The sequence below is a fragment of the Alligator sinensis genome, unplaced genomic scaffold (genome assembly GCF_000455745.1).
Source record: "Alligator sinensis unplaced genomic scaffold, ASM45574v1 scaffold872_3, whole genome shotgun sequence".
Taxonomy (NCBI): Eukaryota; Metazoa; Chordata; order Crocodylia; family Alligatoridae; genus Alligator; species Alligator sinensis.
Genome location: NW_005842137.1, coordinates 842,133 through 861,401, shown reverse-complemented (window position 1 = coordinate 861,401; position 19,269 = coordinate 842,133). Strand labels below are relative to the sequence as shown.

Below are 19,269 nucleotides of genomic sequence, written 5' to 3'. Positions count from 1 at the left end.
GAGGTTAGATGATCCCCTGTCTGGGGACTTTTGAACCCAGCATTCATTCCTGCCTGTGGCAGGGGGTCAGGCTAGATGATCTGATCGGGTCCCTCCTGACCCTAGCTCCTTTGAAACTATGTAACCTTAATTTAGCCCTCTTGTGCATGTGACTTAAGATCAGGGATCCTGGTTTTCTCTGATAAAATAAATACATAAATAAATCTGTGATAAAAATGGAAATTCTCTGATTAAAACCCCAAAACCCATGATTAAAATGAAAGGCCACTATATAACACAATTTTTTTTGTTATATTTACAGTTTTAAAGCAATTTGGACACCTACCAGTGCCTCAATCACTATAACAAAATAAATTCTAAATACCTCTATATTTTGGCATTTGATTTTGGGTTTTTCATCATGGAAAATCAGAGCTCCTGCTGACATGATTCTGTATACCCCAGGGAATTATGCACAGGAAATCTCAAAATTATGTAAAATTAATTACATTTTTTTTTTTTTGCAAATTAAATATAACACTGTTTGAACCTTCTTTAGAAATATATGCAGGTACTTTGTATCATTGGGAGGTGGGTGTGGGGGGATTTGTGAAGGTATGGGGGGGTTGTATGAGGGAGTAGGTGTGGGGGGGGTTGTGGGTGGTTGAGGGTGGGGGTTGTGAGCAGGTCGGGGGGTAGTGAATGGGTGTGAGTATGAAGGTTTGGCTAGTGGCTCAGCAGCAGTGGGCCCTCAGGGTGTTCATGGCCATGGCAAGCAGAGCCCCAGGTGACATGCATCCCTGAGCCCCAGGGCCTGCACATACTGGCATGGAGCTGGCCCGGCCCACTGGCACGCGCTTTTGAACCAAAGCAAGCTGGCTTTCTGCCAGCACGTGCGAATCACAGCACTGCAGTTGGGAGCCACATGCCATCGTGCCAGGCGGGCTCTCTGCCTCCATAGGTGGCTTCCCACTGGAGTGCTAGAAGCCCCACGTGGAGTCTCAGGGCTGACCGGCCCAGCCTGATGGTATGTTGACCAGGAGCCACGTGCCATTGGGCCGGGCAGGCTCTGTGCCTCTGGGTGGGGCTTCCAGCACTCTAGCAGGAAGCCACTCATGGAGGCACGGAGCCTGCCCGGCCCAATGATGCATGACTCCATGCCTCCATGGGCAGCTTCTCACCCGGCCTGATGGCACATGGCTCCTGGTCCATGCACCAGTGGCCACATGGGGCTTCCTGAAAACACCTCCCCACTCCCCTCAGCCCCCATCCATACAACCCCACCCCATCGGCTCTTCCCACAGTCCCCAACCCCTTCCCCCCCCACACCAGTCCTGGCAGTCACCTGCACCTGCCCCACAGGCCCCCTAACCAGCTTTGCTGGTGTCCTCCATCCCTGACCCACAGCTCCCACTCCTTCCAGCTCTGCCAGAGTGGGCCCCCAGCAAGCCCCACTTACCTCAAAGGCTCCAGAAGGGAAAGCAAGCCTGAGCCAAGCCTTGGCTGACTGAGTCTCAGGCCCCATGTGGTGACCGAGTGGTGTTTCCCCCTCTCGCTCCCTATCAGGACTGGGCTTAGGGTTTGCCATACTTTTTGCAAGAAGCTCTTGCAGGCTGGAACTCTGCCAGCCATCAGAGAGCTCTTTGCAAAATGGAAAATCCACAGGTATCTCCATTAAAATGAAAAATCCACAGGGTGTGGTTTGGGACAGGCCATGAACCTTTGGAAATGGGTCCCAGTAGGAAAAAGGTTGAGAAGCACTGCCCTAGAGAAATTCCCAAGTATCCTTTATGTTTAAATATTTATCAAAAGTTGTCATGAAATTGTGGCTCCTGTTCCACCTGTTTGCTCACTGACATTCATTGCTGACTGATCTCTTGTGATGATATCCCCCTTGGTTCTTCCAGGTGGTTATCATCTAGTGAAAATAGGAGATCTATTCAACGGCCGATACCATGTCATCCGGAAGCTTGGATGGGGGCACTTTTCCACCGTGTGGCTAGCTTGGGACATTCAGTAAGTTGTTGGGGGGGGTGGGGCTGGTTTATTTTTAATGGGTATTTCTACCAAAAATTCAGAGTAAGTAATGTTCAGGTAGATTAGCAGATGCTTTATAAGTAGCAGCCTGTTCTCTTCAGACTTCCGTTATTTTAAACAAGTTATGCATAGATTGTCCACCGAGATTATTGTACTATGCAGAGGTATAACGTACATATCTCGTAGGAAGAATGCCTGTGTTCAGCTGTTCCTGACCCATCACTTTTGGCCAGTTAGGCTGTTGTTTGTTTTTGAGACAAACGGATAAAGCAAGATGAAGTACTTTTTTACGCAGCGTGTAGTTAACCTGTGGAACTCATTACCACAGGAGGCTGTAGAGGCAGATAGTATAGCCAAATTCAAAAAGGGGCTAGATGCACTGATGGGCATTAGAGCTATAGAACAGAACAGTCAAAGATGTATTCTATGGCATCCCTAAACCAGTGGTGATGAAAGTCAGGGAGGGTAACGAACAGGAAATATAGAACACTGTAGACATCCAGTTCAGTGCTGTCCCTCTAAAGCGATCCATCTCTGCCATTGCTGGAAACAGGACACTGGGCTGGATGGATCACTGGCCTGACCCAGTATGGCACTTACAAAAGCGTTAATTTTTCTTAAGACCATAAGAGCCTCAAAGACAACTTTCACACGAGTGAACTAGAACTTGTCTTCCTCTTACTCAGAAAGCAATCCTAACTAATCAACTCTGACCAAAGTGAATTAAGAGAATGCTGACAGCTATCTCCTTTTAATTGGGAGACCATTGACATAAACTTGCTCTGCTTGTGTTTAGGGGCAAGAGGTTTGTGGCAATGAAAGTAGTGAAGAGTGCTGAGCACTATACTGAAACAGCGCTGGACGAGATCAAGCTGCTGAAGTCGGTGAGTACTTGAAGGGCTCTGGTCAGCTTTGTCCACTTCCAGAGTTCATATGAAAGTCAGTTTGGAAGTAGTCCTTGGGCTAGCAGATTGTCTTATTTCCACAGTATGTGGGAGCAGCATGACACGACAGGCCTTATTGACTAGACTTTTTTGTTTCATCCTTAAAGGAGAAAGTTTGTGCTGTGTTTACTGAGACTTAAGGAATGCTGTTCAGTGGGTTTTAACCTTTCTGGTGGTGTTTGAGATCTATGAAAGTGTTGGTTATGACCTGATAGGAAACAGGGTTTCACTAGTTCTACAAAAAGACATACAGGGGTGGGTCCAGAGCTCCCCAGCCTGTCAGCAGAGCTCCTGAGAGCTCTATGAGCTCACCAGCTGCTCAGCTGAGGGTCTGCCCAGTCCTTGCTTTCAAGCAGGTTCAGCGCTTGTGGCTGTTTGCTTTCAATTTGCCTCTCCTCCCCATTCCCCATTTCAGCAGCTTGGGGAGAAAAAGGGTGAGCAGCATCCCAAGGATGCTTGCAGCTCTAAGAGCAATTGGCAGCAAGCTTCAGAGCTGCTTGAAAGCAGGGACTCTGGGCAGGCCCTGTCCTGACCAGCCAGTGAGCTCTGAGTTCACAGCTCCTGTGGCATTTGCAGCAGGAGCTCTGTTGACATGCTGGTGAGCTCAGAGAGCTCACTAGCACCCAGGTTCATAGCAAGGAATTCTGGCCACCCCCTTTGGCTTTGTGGCACGTGCACAATGAGCTCTTTTCACTGTGCCTGAGCACTTTTTACAGTTGAAGGGGATGAGGCAGCGACAACATGGGTGCAGTCTGTTTCCAGCCATTTCTGCACACAGCACTTTCCTCTTCTGGTGGTCTTCCTTTTTTCCTTGGATCTTACTGGTTTGAGGAGGGTTGTATACCAGGTTATTACAGAATAGCTGCATGAGTAGAAACACTCCCCGTTCTGGAACCTGTCTTCCTATTTATCCCACTTGAGATCTGGGAACCGAATGGAAATGAGGTATCTGGTTTGAGGGTAAGAGTATCAACCTATGGGGCTATTCTAAAGTAGCTTTTGTGTTTTAGATTCTTATTCTACCTTATTTCAGATTCATATGAATGTAGACATGTTTTGTGCTGTTTGAAATGCTTTGTGTGTTAAGAAATAAACAGGAAAGAGACATGGTATAGGTGCATCCATATCCCTCTTAAAGCTCCTTCCTGTGACTCCCAATGTTTCCTAGCCCAGGAATTCCATTGAAGGATTTATCTTGTGTCCCTTATCTTCTTTCCATGCAGGTCCGCAACAGTGATCCCAGTGATCCGAATAAAGAGAGAGTGGTTCAATTATTAGATGACTTCAAGATCTCAGGAGTGAATGGCTCCCGTATCCTTTTTGGAATAAATGTGGAGCATTGCATTAGTATGGACGTTTTCTGCATCGCTGTTAGGCCAATGAAAGTTTGAACGGTGTTTTGGCAGGCATTTTATCCTCCAAAAGCAAGTCTGCAATAATAAAAACAATTAAAAAAAATCTTTTTTCAGTAGGCCTTGAAGGTGTCTGCAGAATACATACTTGGAATAATCATTTACTTTGCGACTCTGAAATTATGTGCATTTGTGCGGAAGGGACGTTCGGCTGAGTCATGATTTTAAAATAGTGGCTGTACTCCAGTGCAGACTGCAGATGAATAGCTGCTGCTTTTTCCCCCTCTCTCTTTGAACCTTGGTCAGGCCCGATAGCAGCTTTGTAATAATGGCTGATTGAAAAGAGTGAAGGTACTGCAAAATATCAGGGATGTGCCCTAGCACAAGTAGGCAAACTTCAGGGTCTGTTACTTGGCAACGTAAGTAGGCTTTAAATCAGAAACATTAGCATGGACATTAGAAGGCTTATAGATGCAATGTTGCTTCTAAAATGCATTTTTATGACCTAGGTTAGAAACTGTTGGGTTATTGAAAACCTGTAATACTGGGAACAGAGAAACCCTTGATTGTCCCTGTATATATGATGTGGGCTTGTTGGTTGTAGCCATTTTGGTCTAAGGACATAGGCAGGCAAGGTTTGTTTTTATTCATTTTTTGATTGCAGAAAAATAACAGCCATTTTTCTGTTGCAAAGAACTCAAAGACCACAATGGGGCAGAATATCTTTAACACTATGGATTCCTGTTTGAAATCTGTGGGTTTATCTTGTGAATCATATTAGCACTGTAAGGCGTACAAACAGTGTATGGCACCCCACAGCCCCCTTGAAAGGATTTTGAGGCCATGCCACCCTGGTTGTGAATCACTGAGCTAATATAAATGCAGTTAAAAAATAATGAGGATGTCAGTGTGGCACTGATAAAGAAGCAGGGAGTGGGGAAAAATATGTTCTGCAAGTGGCTGGCATCTTGAGATTTGTGTTGCCTGTTCAGAGCTGTGGAGAAATGGAGGTGTGATTTTTTTTTTTTTTTTTTTTAATTATTTTTTTTATTTATTTATTGCCTGGGGTAGGAGCCAAGATGCTTCTGGAATTTGCATTTTCAGCTAGGTATTGTGCTTAAGCAGTTCATGCATGGTCCACTGCATAAGTGGTCTCTTTCCAGAATCTGATATTGTTGCTGCTGCATTACAGCCGTTGCATAAAACCAACATCATCTTCAGCTATACTAGGGGTGTATGTATTTGGTGGCAATGTTTGTTTGAGAGTGCTCACATCCACGTGCTGCTCCTAACACCTAGCATAGCCACCTGTGTTGGGAGGGAAAGGGTGTCTGTAAGAACTGCCAGCTTAGGTGACAGAAGTAGCTCCTTGTATTGGATTTATTTTTTATTTTTAGCTCTGTTTTGAAAATGCTGGAGGCTCACTGGGTCAGAATGTCCCTCTTTCTCCTTGACCGAATTACAGATATCTGTATGGTGTTTGAAGTTCTAGGACATCATCTTCTGAAGTGGATCATCAAGTCAAATTATCAGGGGCTTCCACTCCCCTGTGTCAAAAAAATCATCCAACAGGCACGTTTCAATTCAGTCTTTGTTAATGCCCTCATTCCTTGAATTCCTTTGTGAGCAAAATTTTTCTTGTTAGATGCAGGAAAATGAGCCTTAAACTCTTATTGATGCGTGTCCCCACAAACAGTTCAATTAAATGTAAGATTAGTCTTTTCTCTGAAGATATTAGCCCACAGGTATTTCAGCTGTCATAATTTGCATCTTGACTAGCTGAAGGTCTGCTTTGAACAGTGACTTTGTCAAGGAGAGGAAGGAGGGAAGCTTTAAAAGTTATGTGAGCATTAGTACTGTAGCAGTGGTAGATCAAGCAGAGTGGGGAGGAGATGGAGCATTTAATTAATTACACTTGAAATTGTACACACGCTTCCTCTTTAACTCCATAGTAACAGTATCCTAAATTGGTAGCAACATCCCAGGCTGGCCTTGGTGTTTAACAAGTTTTTAAATACCTACTGAAGAGAGTTTCTTTAGTTTAACTCTGATACTGTTTTTTCTTCATTTCTTCTCTTCTTGCTTGCCCGCTACTTGCTTTTCTTGACTGTCTACATCCTCCCCTCGTATCTGCAGGTTCTGCAGGGCCTGGATTACTTGCACGCAAAATGTCGGATCATCCATACGGATATTAAGCCTGAGAACATTCTTCTGTGTGTTAATGACCAGTACATTCGCAGGCTGGCTGCAGAAGCAACAGAGTGGCAGAGATCTGGGGCTCCCCCTCCATCTGGCTCTGCAGGTGCCTTTTCCACTGAAAACTGGTGTTGTCAAAAAAGCTTGTAACCAATTTGACAAGAGAAAATCCTCTAGTTCTTATCTTAGCATCACTAAATAACGAAAAGCACTTCACATCACTTCTATAAAGCCATTTCCCACACCAGCCACACATTCTTACAAGAAGTTAGTTGGTTAAAACAAAGGGAGCAGATGGTATCACAGTTGCACTGTCTTTATTACAGTGCAGTAAAAGTAGCCAGGTGAAATGTTAGATTCAAAAGTGCTTGTAAAAATTAGTGGTATGGCACATCTTGGATGCGTTCTAGACAGCTTACCTCCTAGAGTGCTGTAAAAATCTTTGTTATAAAACTGTGTGGTCTGTCTTGGCAGTCTTGTGAAAAGATGACTCAAGCGCCACCTGTTCACTGACTTCACACCTGAGAGGAGATTAAGCCAATATAAATGGTTTCCCTGGTGCATTAACATTTTCTAAATGACAGTACAGATGAGGTTTCGTTTATGCTTGGAATCTCCATATATATTCTCCACTCTCCCTGTCATGATCTCCTTGTGTACCAGTATGTCTAGGAACTATTGCAATGTTCAATTCAGTAAGGGGCTGTTGGTTTCTAAGCTCTGGAAGCAAAAGCAGTATTGTCGCACAAGTGTCATGGTGTGGCCGTACTGATTCTGGCACCAGAGCTGATATTTCTCCATTGTATTGTAGTTCTGATATCTCCACACTGTTGCATTACATGCCATAGACATCTTTATATTTTCAAAGGGCCAGCTTCTGGCTGAAAACCATTAAGCACAGCTAAATCTGACTAGGCCAATGGCAGATTCTCTTAGTTTTGGCATTCAGACTTTGAGTATGTCTACTCAGTCACTGACCGTCCAGGGAGGGACACTTGAGCATGCTGTACCCATCCACTCCTGATCTTGTGCATCTGACCCAAAAATGCAGTGATGAAACCTTTGCTAGTGGCATCCCTCTAGTTGCCCTCAAGGATGCCAGTCAGAATTCTTAAGCAGCTGTAGAGGGTGCTCCCTGTAAAGCAAGGTGCAATCAAGAGCATCTCTCTTCAGACGCACTAGGGGTGTCCTGTAGGTGTATCTCAAGGGTCCTAGTTTGCATCTCTCCTTGCTGTGTTTGCTTTACATCTTCTTTAAGTCACACAGAAAATTCATGGCAGTCAGCAGAGGTCCCAGATGATTAGAAAAGGGAAAATATAGTGCCCATCTTTAAGAAAGGGAAGGAGCAGGATCCAGGGAACTACAGACCAGTCAGCCTCACCTCAGCTGTTGGAAAAATTATGGAGCAGGTCCTCAAAGAATCCATTTCTATGCACTTGGAGGAGAAGGTGGTGATTAGGAACAGTCAGCATGAATTCACCAAGGGCAAGTCATGCCTGACCAACCTGATTGCCTTCTGTGCTGAGATGACTGGCTTTGTGGATACGGCAAGAGCAGTGGATGTGATATACCTTGACTTTAGCAAGGCTTTTGATGTGGTCTCCCACAACGTTCTTGCAAGCAGGCTACAGAAGTATGGGTTGGATGGATGGATTATAAGCTGGATAGAAAGCTGGCTGGATCATCGAGCTCGAAGGATACTAATCAATGGCTTGTCTAGCTGGTAGTCGGTTTCAAGTACAGTGCCCCAGAGGTTGGTCCTAGGGCTGGTTTTGTTCAGTATCTTCATCTACAACCTGGAAGATGGGATGGAGTACGCTCTCTGCAAGTTTGCAGATGACACCAAGCTCAGGTGGGGAAGGGGGGTAATAGATCAATTGGAGGGTAGGGTTAGGATTCAGGGAGACCTAGACAAATTGGAAGATTGGATCCAAAGAAATCTCATGAGGTTCAAAAACAAGAAGTGCAAAAGTCTGCACTTAGGATGGAACAATCCCATGCACTGGCTTGGGACTGACTGACTAAGCAACAGCTCTGCAGAAAAGGATCTGGGGGGTGCAGTAAGGAATAAGCGGAATACAAGCCAACAGTGTGCCCTTGTTTCCAAGAAGACTAACAGCATACTAGACTGCATTAGTAAGAGCATTGCCAGCAGATCGAGGGAAGTGATTCTTCTCTTCTATTTGGCACTGGTGAGGTCACATCTGGAGTACTGTAGGCAGTTTTGGGCCTCCCACTACAGAAAGGATGTGGACAAATTGGAGAGAGTCCAGAGGTGATGAAAATGGTTAAGGGTTTGTGGCACATGACTTGTGTGGAGAGCCTGAGGGAACTGGGCTTATTTAAATAGTCTGGCGAAGAGAAGACTGAGGGGGGATTTAAGAGCAGCCTCCAGCTCCCTGAGCAGTGGTTCCAAAAAGGATGGAGCTGGGCTGTTTTCAGCAATGGTAGATGACGGAACAAGGAAGGAGCAATGGTTTGAAGTTGCAGTAAGGGAAGTTTGGGCTAGATATTAGGAAAAACTTTCTCAGGAGGAGGGTAGTAAAGCACTAAAACAGGTTACCCAGAGAGGTTGTGGATTCTCCATCCTTAGAGGTTTTTAAGACCCAGCTAGACAAAGCCCTGGCTCAGATGATCTAGTTGGGGCTGGTCCTGCTTTGAGCAGGGGGTTGGACTAGATTTGACCTCCTGAGGTCCTTTCCAGCCCTAATTTTTCTATGATTCTATGAAATAATATAATAGGAGGCTTTGGTCTGGTCACCAATCAAATGAGTCTGCTGTGTCAGAATTTCATTTGAAGCTTAACTAACAATTTCTGCAATGAGCTATTTTGGGTGGGTGTCTGCTGTTTGTTTTTGAAAAATCATTTTTTCTCCAACTGTTAGGATTGGACAATACAATTAAGTTCATTGTTACCAGTACATATAGAACAAGCCACTGACCTGTCTTATACAAATATATGTACAGTAAGAAGGCAGTTGCGGTTTAGTGTTAGTGCAACTTCACATTTTAGCAGTACTTAGTACCCACAGAAAAACAGTATTGCTTTGTGGAAGAGGTTACTGGCTTCTAAAAAAAAAATCAAAAAAAAAAAATCACTTTTTCTGCTCAAGTTATATGTTGCATTTATATTCCTGTACAAGTGTAATGCAAGCAACTAACTCACTTTTCTTCCCTTCCCTTTCAGTGAGTACTGCACCACAACCCAAACCAGTAAGTATAGCTGTGGACTGTTTATAAGTACTCGTATATAGCTTTTGTGTGATTGTTCTTTAGCATCAGGGAATTCTGTTTTGGGAGCACAGCAGGAGGACCAGAAGCCCTTGAAACATTAACAAGTTCTTGTACTATATAAACATTCATCAGCTGTGTTGGCACATTTTGGAGAGAGGTACTTGCATCTTTAAGATATCACTGCAACCCAAGCTTTTTATGGTGTTTCCAGTGGAAATCCAAGGACTATACAGGCCGTAAAGACTGAACAACTTTTTAATACCAAAAGGTGGATTTATAGGTCAGGATTGGGACCCACTGGAAGGCACTAGATAAAGGCTTGCACAGTGGTTGCATTTGCTTCATTGATGGAAGAGGAACTCAGTCAGCAAAGCTGTCCGTCCGAGATTCTTCACAGACTCTAAAATAATTTGCTAAATTAAATCCCATCTGTTGCTGTGGGGGGTATTTAAAGTAGAAAATACCAGACCAACCCCTAAGAGGTTTGCCCCTTTCATTTCCTTGCAGGCTGACAAAATGTCAAAGAATAAGAAAAAGAAATTAAAAAAGAAACAGAAACGTCAAGCTGAACTACTAGAAAAGCGAATGCAGGAGATAGAGGAAATGGAGAAGGAATCCAGCCCAGTTCAAACACAGCCTACAGATCAGGAAGAAGCTCAGAATCCCCTTCACATCCTTCTGAAAGAGAGTCCACAAGATGAAGGACTACCACACAAGTCAGGTATGAATCTTGCATATTGCAGGGCCTTGCATCCAACTGTATGTACAGCAGCACAGTACTATTCATACAGCCAAGCTGGTAAAGTTGGAGTGGACAGTTGTAGAGCATGTGGCAGTCAAGCTGGTAACCTTATGAAAACTGTGTAATATTCTTGAATTCTGTTGCAAAAACTTCCATCGAGTCTGAGGGACCTGCAAAACATTGTGCTGGCATAAAATAGGCTAAAGCATGGATGTCAGACTTGCTTGGGGCCCCAGGCTGGGTCCAGACTGCGGGGTTTGTTACAGACCAAATTCAGCATGGGACAGAGTCCAGAGGCAGCAGGAAGCTGGGTTTGGGTATAAGGAGTCTGGGGGTGCAGCAAGGGTTTGGGAGCAGCTGCAGTAGTGAGCCAGGCTTGCTGCTGGTGGCTCTGGCCAGCAGGGCCAAACATCCCCATATTCTGTGGCAGGTCACATCTGTCAACTTCTGATGGCCCCTGGTAGCCCAGTGGGCCAGATAGAGGCTCTGGGAGCCAGATGCAACCCATGGGTTATGTTTGACAGCCCCAGGCTAAAGAAGTATGGCACTTGCCTTGCTTTGATTATTACTCGGTCTATTTGTAGGTTTCTTTGTACTTTTATTAGCGTTCTGATTTCTGTTTTGTTTCTCCCTCTCCTAGATGAAAACCTTCATGTGAAAGAGCAGACTATCCTAATGGATGGTGGCGTAGAAAAATGCATCATGGAAATCAATTGCAACGGTGTAGTGCAAATGACAGGCTTCTCGGACTCCAACAACCAAGGGCCTGAGCATCTTGAGGAAGATCTTCATAATGCTAATGACTGTGGCGAGGACCCTCTAGCACAGGAGGAGAACAACTTCCATGGCTGTAGTTACAGTCAGCGTAACGGAGACTCTGAGGACAGACCACAAGAAACCATGGTGGACTCATGTGTACCTATAATTTCTGAGGTGCTAGATTCCATGGTGTGTCAGGCAACTTCAAGCGAAGAGCAATCATATAATGAGCAGGAGATTAGCCATTTGCAACAGCGTATCCAGGCAGAGCTACCCTCAGAGGATGAGAATGAAAATGGCTCATCTGTGAATAAAGGTATCAGAGGAGTCCTATACATGAGAAAAAACACTTCTTTTCCCTTGCTTGGGAAGAGTTGTGCCACGGAGCAGAATGTAGTATTAATGTTGGGGTCTTAGCTTACATAGTCAGACTTGATCCTGTCTGAGGCCACCTTGGTGAGCCTTGTCCTGATAATTTCACCTTCGTAGAATCTGCAGGTTTCATTTGACAGACAGTTATGCCTTTTTTGTGATCAGGAGCATATAAATTGCTGCCATGTTCTCATCAAATTCATTCTGTCCCTCCCTACTTTAAAAAGAACTAATTCTTTTCAAGCATGTCTTAATTATTTTGGTCAGCTTATAAGTGGGAATGTTTCCTTTCTAGTTGGAAGTGTCTTTCTGTTTAAAGTTTCTATACACAATATCCAAGACCATCACTGGCTGGCAGAACATGTCTTGTAAAGAAAAAGTTAAGTACTAAATAGCCCACTACAAGATTAAGAAACAAATCTAACTGTGTTGTGCCAAATATTTTTAGTATTTACTGTAGTTATAGGCATTACAATCTTAATATCTTGATGGTTTCTATCACCTTATCAGACACTAAAGTGGGTTTCTAGTAATTAAACTTTGAGGAAGGGGAAAGTTCTGATCAGTGACCATTGTGCATCCCATGTAGAACAAAACATGTAGGATTTGGAGAGCATATGGTGGCACTGTCCATGTGGATTTAATCAGCTGTTGTGCATGTTGCCTTTAGGAAAATCCACTCCTGGGAATTTCCTCCTTAATCCTCTTGAACCCAAGAATGCCGATAAGCTTAAAGTGAAGATAGCTGACCTAGGAAATGCCTGCTGGGTGGTAAGTTTAAAACTCTTTAGGGTCAACAGACCAAAGCTTCTAATCTGTTCCCAGTTAGGGAGGATGTAGAAGGCACCATCTATTTTTTTTAAATAAAAGATGGAAAATGCTTATTGCTCCTATGCAGTTCTGTGAGTGGAAGAATCATGTTGCTATCCCTCTAGTGTTTGAAAGATCCTCTGCTGTTCCCTATTGTAGCCATCCTTGTAGCTCATTAGCTTGACTGCTGATTGCAGAAGACTGAATGTAAACAATTTTGTCCCTGCAAAGCCTGTATATACTGCAGTATTCTTAAGCCAATTTGAAATCTTGAGTAGGAGACTGCCTGTATAAATGCTTGTAAAAGACTGAAGCTGCTAAATACTTGGAAATGTCTCAAGTGTTCAGGGCCCTGTGTTTGACTTGCATCACTTAGTGAGGCAGTGTCCTAGTTGTGTTCATAGCTTTAGGTACTTAAGGTAGATACAGAAGCATTCTCTGGTAAGAGAGATGTAGAATTATGAATGTAGAGTTCCAGGGAACTAAAACCTGGTTTTATGATAATTATGTGTCTGCCTGGAGTTTAGTGTAGGATATATAATGACACTTAACCTGTGTTCACCAAAATGTTGCCAGTTGCTTTAATTCTAAATTTTCCTGATGTGGTGTTGTCCGACCTCCTTAATTCTCTAGCATTAACATGCAAGCTCATTATTTTGAAACGAGTCTAGCTAGTAAGCATGCCTTCTACTGTTCAGGCTATATGTTTCAGGTTTGTCAAATACTGACAGTTTCTATCAGATATGAGCCTGCTTAACAATCACAAGTCACTTGATAACACTTGGCAGGTTAATTTTTAGAACGGCCATCTTCCCTGCTGCTGCTTCTGAAGAAAAATTTCTGCTAGGAAAGCTGTCTGTAGTTAGATCATGTTAATTCTTACAGAATTTTTTCCCCTCTTTTAAACACTTCCTTAAAGTCTTGTCTGTCACACTTCATCTGGGAGATGTCTCTGTAAACATCACTGTTCTGGTCTTCACTTCAATAGCATCGTTTCCATTAAAGATCACTTGCATTTTAATAAAGACTTCTTTTCACCTTTAGCACAAGCACTTCACTGAAGATATTCAGACAAGGCAATACCGATCCCTGGAGGTATTGATTGGATCTGGTTATAACACTCCTGCTGACATCTGGAGCACAGCTTGTATGGTGAGTTCAGTAAGCAGAGTGAACCCAGGGCTGCAGAGCATCCTGGCAGTTCCTATACATGGTGTTCGCTGCGTCACAGAATCGGTAGCTGGCTCTGAGAAAATGACCGGTACTTTAAAGCCAACCTAGGAATCTAGGTTCCTAGCCAATCTAGGAAGCTTCTGGGCTTGTTGCATTCTGTGCGTCTTCCATCTAAGATAGACAAGGCTAGATCTGCGCAGAGTAACAAAGGGGTGTGCTTCTTTGCTCTGATACCTTAGTATACTGCATCGGTTTTTCCCTTTGGGGTTAGCATCTTGCAGCCTTGATATGCCAAAGGCATATTATGATACAGTGACTGATTTTAAAATTGTAATTAAGAGCACTGCTGTTGAAGCAATGATTAGTCAAAGGGATACACTAGAAGCAAGGTCTGCAGTTATGTCATTTCATTAAACCAACTCCTATAGTTGAAAGATGTTAGACAGACTTTTGGACACAAGTTGCCCTTCCTCCAGTCTTCTCAAGAAAGCTTGTCCAACATGTCTTTCCAACTATACAGTTGATTCAGTATAAGGACAAGGAAGAAAGGAAAGTATTAACTTCCTGCTTGGTTTTTAATCATCTCTCCAGTGGTTCTTGGTTTGTTTCAGACCTTCATCAGGAAGACACAGATTGGGAGTTCTCTCTTGAAAGAGATCCATTAGTTTTAAAATTGTGTAGGTTTATAGCTAGGGGGCCCACGTGTTATGCAGGATATTAAATTTTAATTATATGGCAGAAACCTCAGACTTATGCATTATCACTCTCTTAAATCTTCCCCATGCAGATTGTCTAACAAGTCAGTTCATTTGGTGTTTATCTTGATAAATATTTTACTCTCTCTCCAGACTTCAGATTTTCAGTACACTCAGTGTTCTTGTATTGATGCATAATGCATTAAGTATGTTGTTGAAAAGAAGCTGGAAGTCTGAAACTTGGTAAGAGGAATTTTGTCCTCTTTGCCTTTGCGAGACCTTGAGAACCAGTTTGGAACTGTAGAATGAGCACATCATAAGAAGTGTTGCTGTTAAATGAGCTAGCAGCTGGACATTTAGATATTGTGATGTTCCAGAGTAGCACTCAGTTTTAGTCTGGCAGGCCTGTTCAAGGATCTCTACAGACTCCTGAAATAAAACAAGTATAAATTGATTCAGTTTTGGAAGATTTCTTGGCAGCCTTAGTGCTGGGTATTAAATAATAAATAAAACACTTGGCATGTGGGCACATGTGCAAATTTATCACCATGTAAGCTGGTATGTGAACTTAGTGTGTCATCTACTCCATGATAACTGTCTATGTGCATGCCTTCTGTGGTAAATATGAGGCTGTTTTGGTAATTGTGAAGGTTCAGTAACTGTGACCTCTTAGGGGTACAAAGGCCTTGTGAACAGCTGCCTAAATATAAGCTCTTGAGATACAAGTGCCATTTAGCACTGACGTGTTGACACGTGAAAGTGTCATGTGTCAGCTTCATTCAGAATCAATCAAAAATGCTTTTGAATCTAGAAAGAGATCGAGAGAGAAGCTGTCTAGAAAATTTGAGCTTTTGCAAACTGCTTTTTTGGAGGAAGCTTTATAAAAGAAACCCCACCTTTTTAGTCCAAGTATCTTGCATGCTTGTGATACTTCTAAATATGAGATCCGAGCCAGGGTCAAGTATGTGGATCCTAAATTTTGCACTCTGTTTTAATGATTTAAATTTCTAGTTCATAGATGCTCCATTTTGCTATGATTCAGACAGTGATGGAGATATTTCTATAAGGTGCAGCATTGTGGGTTTTGAAATGTGTTGCACTTTACAATGTATGTCAGGTTTAATTTGGTGGAAAACCTAGAACAATCCTGTCTCCTCAGCTGCCATGACATATGCAGAATATATTCTAAATTAAGACTCAAGTGTAGTTCTAGCAGCAACAGTTAGAGGTGCCTGATGTGATTTAACACTACTTTTTTGTTGTTTAGGCCTTTGAATTAGCTACAGGAGACTACCTGTTTGAGCCTCACTCTGGAGAAGACTACTCTCGGGATGAAGGTGTGTGTCTTTTTTAAAAGAAAAATGAGATAGCAATGAATTGAGGGATTGTCCAGAGACAAAGAGTTGCTTCTTGGAAGACATTAAAGCACAGACGTTTTGCATAAGTAAACAGGCCCTAAGTTAGTAAAATTAGGAAACATCCATGCTGTTGAGGCTTTGCTGTGAGATGCCGATCAGTAAAAATTTAGTTTTTGTTTGATACCAAATTAACCTTCTCTTTTACTGCTGCTGCTTCCATTTCTCATCTTGCTATTCAATCTGAGTATACCCCTTAGCCTTTGTTGTCCTTCTTGTTTCTTGTAGGTTCTGTGAGCGATCCCTGATTTTTACGGGTTTGTATTCCAAATGCCTTTAAACCAGAACATGTAATCTCCATAATGCACATGGTTAGACTTCTGATCATACAAACAAAAGTGACACTGAACAGTTTTATAATATGCCTTCCTTTTATTTGGTGTTTGTTTGCTTATAAACCTGAAAAGGCTTTCCTTTGTAAAGCAAGTACTTTTATCCTCACTTTACAGATAAAGAAATTGAGGCACAGATGGGACCTGACTTTTCAACATGACAGAATAGTCTGGGGCGGGCTGGGAATATATTACAGGTCTCCTCTGAGTCCTAGTGCTCTGAGCAAACCTGATCTCAGAAAGAGACCAGTAAAATGGCCACCTCTAAATACCAGAAACATGCTATAGCAGCAGGTGAATTTTGTATATAAATATGCATTGTAATGAACACTTTTTTACTGTTGCCCTTCCTCACTACAGCTTTTTCTAGTGATGCCTTTATCTGCCTTTTAAAATGAGCAGGAGGAAATGAATAGATTTGATGGTAATGAGCTATAACTGCAATCTGTGCAAGTTGTTACTCTGAATTTGATGTTGGCAGCTTAAGACTTTGTTCAGAATAAAATGATTTATTTTAACCACTGCTTTCTTTAGTGAGACGTCAGCACTAGCGACATTAATTCATAGATGATGTCGGTGACAGCCTTTGACTGTGCCTTAAGTCTCAAACAGAAATTACATAAGTAATACAATTATCTAACAATTCATTCTGTTGCCCATTAGCCTAAATATAGAGGTACCAGAACTGTTCTCTTTCCATTTACTAGTGAACACAGCTATTGTGCATGTCCAGAATATGATGAAACCAGCAACAGAGAACTGAAATTCCAGAGACTTCACTCTCTAAAGGCAAATTTTACCTGTGGCTTTCTAGATCGTGACATTTAAGGAGTTGGGTTCATAATTGCAGAATGTCTAATATGTAACCATTAAGTCTGTTGCATATACTGAAAAATAGTGTACCTTTGGTGATGGTGTGTGGCTCCCACAAATTTTAACAAGTTACATTCCTGATACAGTCCCTATTTTGTCACTTTAGAGCCCTTCTTCTGATCAAGTAGTTGAAAAATCACATTTAGTCTAATGTGTAAACCTCATTTAACATCTTCATAGTAACTTGATTTTGTGCTTTTTATGCTTGTTGGTTTGGTCCATATGAGTCTGGAGCAGAGGCTTATTGTTGCACCAGTAAAATTCTTTTGACACTTCTATGAGTGTCACACATGGTATGCAAGTGGGCAAGCACCATCTTGTCGCATTGTTTCGACACAGAATGCACGTAAACCCTCTTGTCATAGGAATGTCTGAGCTCTCTAACAGCGCTAAATGCCAAGTCTGCTTCAGCACCTGAAACTTTCCCAATATTCAGGGTCCGAGCAGCCCCTCAAAAGCATTGATTGTAGTGCTCAAGTTGAGGAGGCTTGGCCTTACAAGTATCTTGCCATATTATTCCTTCCTTCCACGCCCCAGCTGCAGCAGTTTAGGTGAGGTAGTGATCTTCAGTAGCAGGAATTGCTGTATTTTATATAACAAGTACAGCGTGTGAATCCTAAGCACCACCATGTGCTATAGAAAGTCAGATTGTTTACTGAATAGATAAAAACATGGATCAAAAGGCGTTGAAAACTAAAAGGCATGCATTCCATGAGATTTGGACCAAAGTGTTAGTTTAATCAGCGAGCTATTAATTCTCTCTCTAGAAGCCGTTGAAAGCTCCACAAAGAATACCCTAGTCACTATTGCATATATTTTTGCATGCCTAAAACTGGAGAAGTAATTACCTAATAAAAATAAATTAATTGTTGATGCTGGGAACTTTTACACACTTATGCATGTTTTAGCCTAAGCAATTCAGTATTCATCTGAAACAGTGATGTGTACAACTGTTGATGCGGGAACACTCAGTAAGGTCGATGCGACTCAGCTAGGTGGGTAAAATCAGGAGTTGAGTGCCTTTGGACTGCAGCAATATCACTAAAGTTGCATTGCCCCTGAATGGCAGCAGGATTTATGTGCTTGTTGACTTCTGTCTTGGTTTATTCATCTTAACTTTTTCAACTGTTCCCGTGTTAGACCTAGCTTTACTGAATGTAGCTGGCAAACCTGGCTGCCTCTTCAGCTAGCTCTAAAAAATTCTTGGTGTAAAAATCCAAAAACTATTGAAAGCTGAAATTCATGGAGATCACACAGTGTAACACCCCTTCTTAATACTCAGCTCATCCAAAATGCCATTCTGACCTTCGCTGTATTTTTGCATCATGACCGTGGCTAAACAAGCTAGTGGGTGAGCTCCCTATTAGACCCTATGAAACTAGTTTGGATTATAAAATTTGCCATCTTCTAGAAATTAAATTGGACAATTTTAGGTTCCCAAAATTTTTGGACCAGCAGAACACTGTCAGTCCTCAATTTTTTTTATTTTGCTGTGTGTGGACTATGAGATTCCCTTATTAATTATTCAGTTGGAGGGAATGGTCACTTCAGTCTGCAGACTCCTTACCAATGAGCACAGTTTTGGAACCACTGAGTAGGGCGTTGTGTTTTTGGAAGACTTTGTGGGCAAACGGAAAACTAATAAAATCAAAGAGATCAGAACTTCATTGAGCTAGGCACTTTATTCCTGCCCTGATGAATCCTTACCATATACATAAAGGATGCGAGTGGAAATGGAAGCAAAAAGGAGGTGATTTATCCAAATGAGACCAAACCAATTGATTATCCTGAGTCCTGGCATATAGTACCTTATCCACTAGACTGTACTACCTTGTTGCAAATCTGAAACAATTCAGTTTTGGAAGGTATTTAAAATGTTTCATCCCTGTTTAACTTGGACCTCAAAGACGTTTGAAGAAAAGTTCTTAATTAATATTTCAGCTGCTCATGTGAGGATTGAGTGTTTCCAGTCTGGTACTCGGCAGAGTTCTTCAGTAATACAAGCTCAGATTCGATATTCCTTTAAAAACTTGCCTTTTTTTTCTTTTGTACCTCATACAGTTAAAGCCAAGTTAGAAAGCAGGTTGCCGTTTAAACCGGTTGCCTTCCTAAATATTGTCTAAATAAAGCTGGAAAAAAGTTGTTTTTCCTTTATTCTGCTTTATCCCATCTTTGTCCCTTTTATTGTCTCCTCTTCTCCCGTTGTTTTAGCCCACATTGTGCATATTGTAGAACTGGATTCCAAGGTACCTTGCCCTCTATGGGAAATAATTTCAGGAATTCTTCAGTCAAAAATATTTCCATGACACCATTCTTCCCAGGTACCAGGATGTGGACAGCATCCACATCTCGGAGG

General features: G+C 42.4%; 1 protein-coding gene across 1 annotated transcript in view; it reads left to right on the top strand.

The window, feature by feature from the left end:
• Positions 1-19,269, top strand: part of SRPK1 (SRSF protein kinase 1) — a 46,921-nt gene that overhangs the window by 23,733 nt on the left and 3,919 nt on the right. The window contains exons 4-14 of the mRNA XM_006025248.2: positions 1,887-1,995; positions 2,813-2,900; positions 4,184-4,271; positions 5,778-5,884; positions 6,449-6,614; positions 9,696-9,721; positions 10,250-10,463; positions 11,125-11,559; positions 12,286-12,386; positions 13,470-13,577; positions 15,561-15,630. Of these exons, the coding sequence (XP_006025310.1) occupies positions 1,887-1,995; positions 2,813-2,900; positions 4,184-4,271; positions 5,778-5,884; positions 6,449-6,614; positions 9,696-9,721; positions 10,250-10,463; positions 11,125-11,559; positions 12,286-12,386; positions 13,470-13,577; positions 15,561-15,630 (1,512 nt within the window). The remainder of the gene's footprint in view (positions 1-1,886; positions 1,996-2,812; positions 2,901-4,183; positions 4,272-5,777; positions 5,885-6,448; positions 6,615-9,695; positions 9,722-10,249; positions 10,464-11,124; positions 11,560-12,285; positions 12,387-13,469; positions 13,578-15,560; positions 15,631-19,269) is intronic.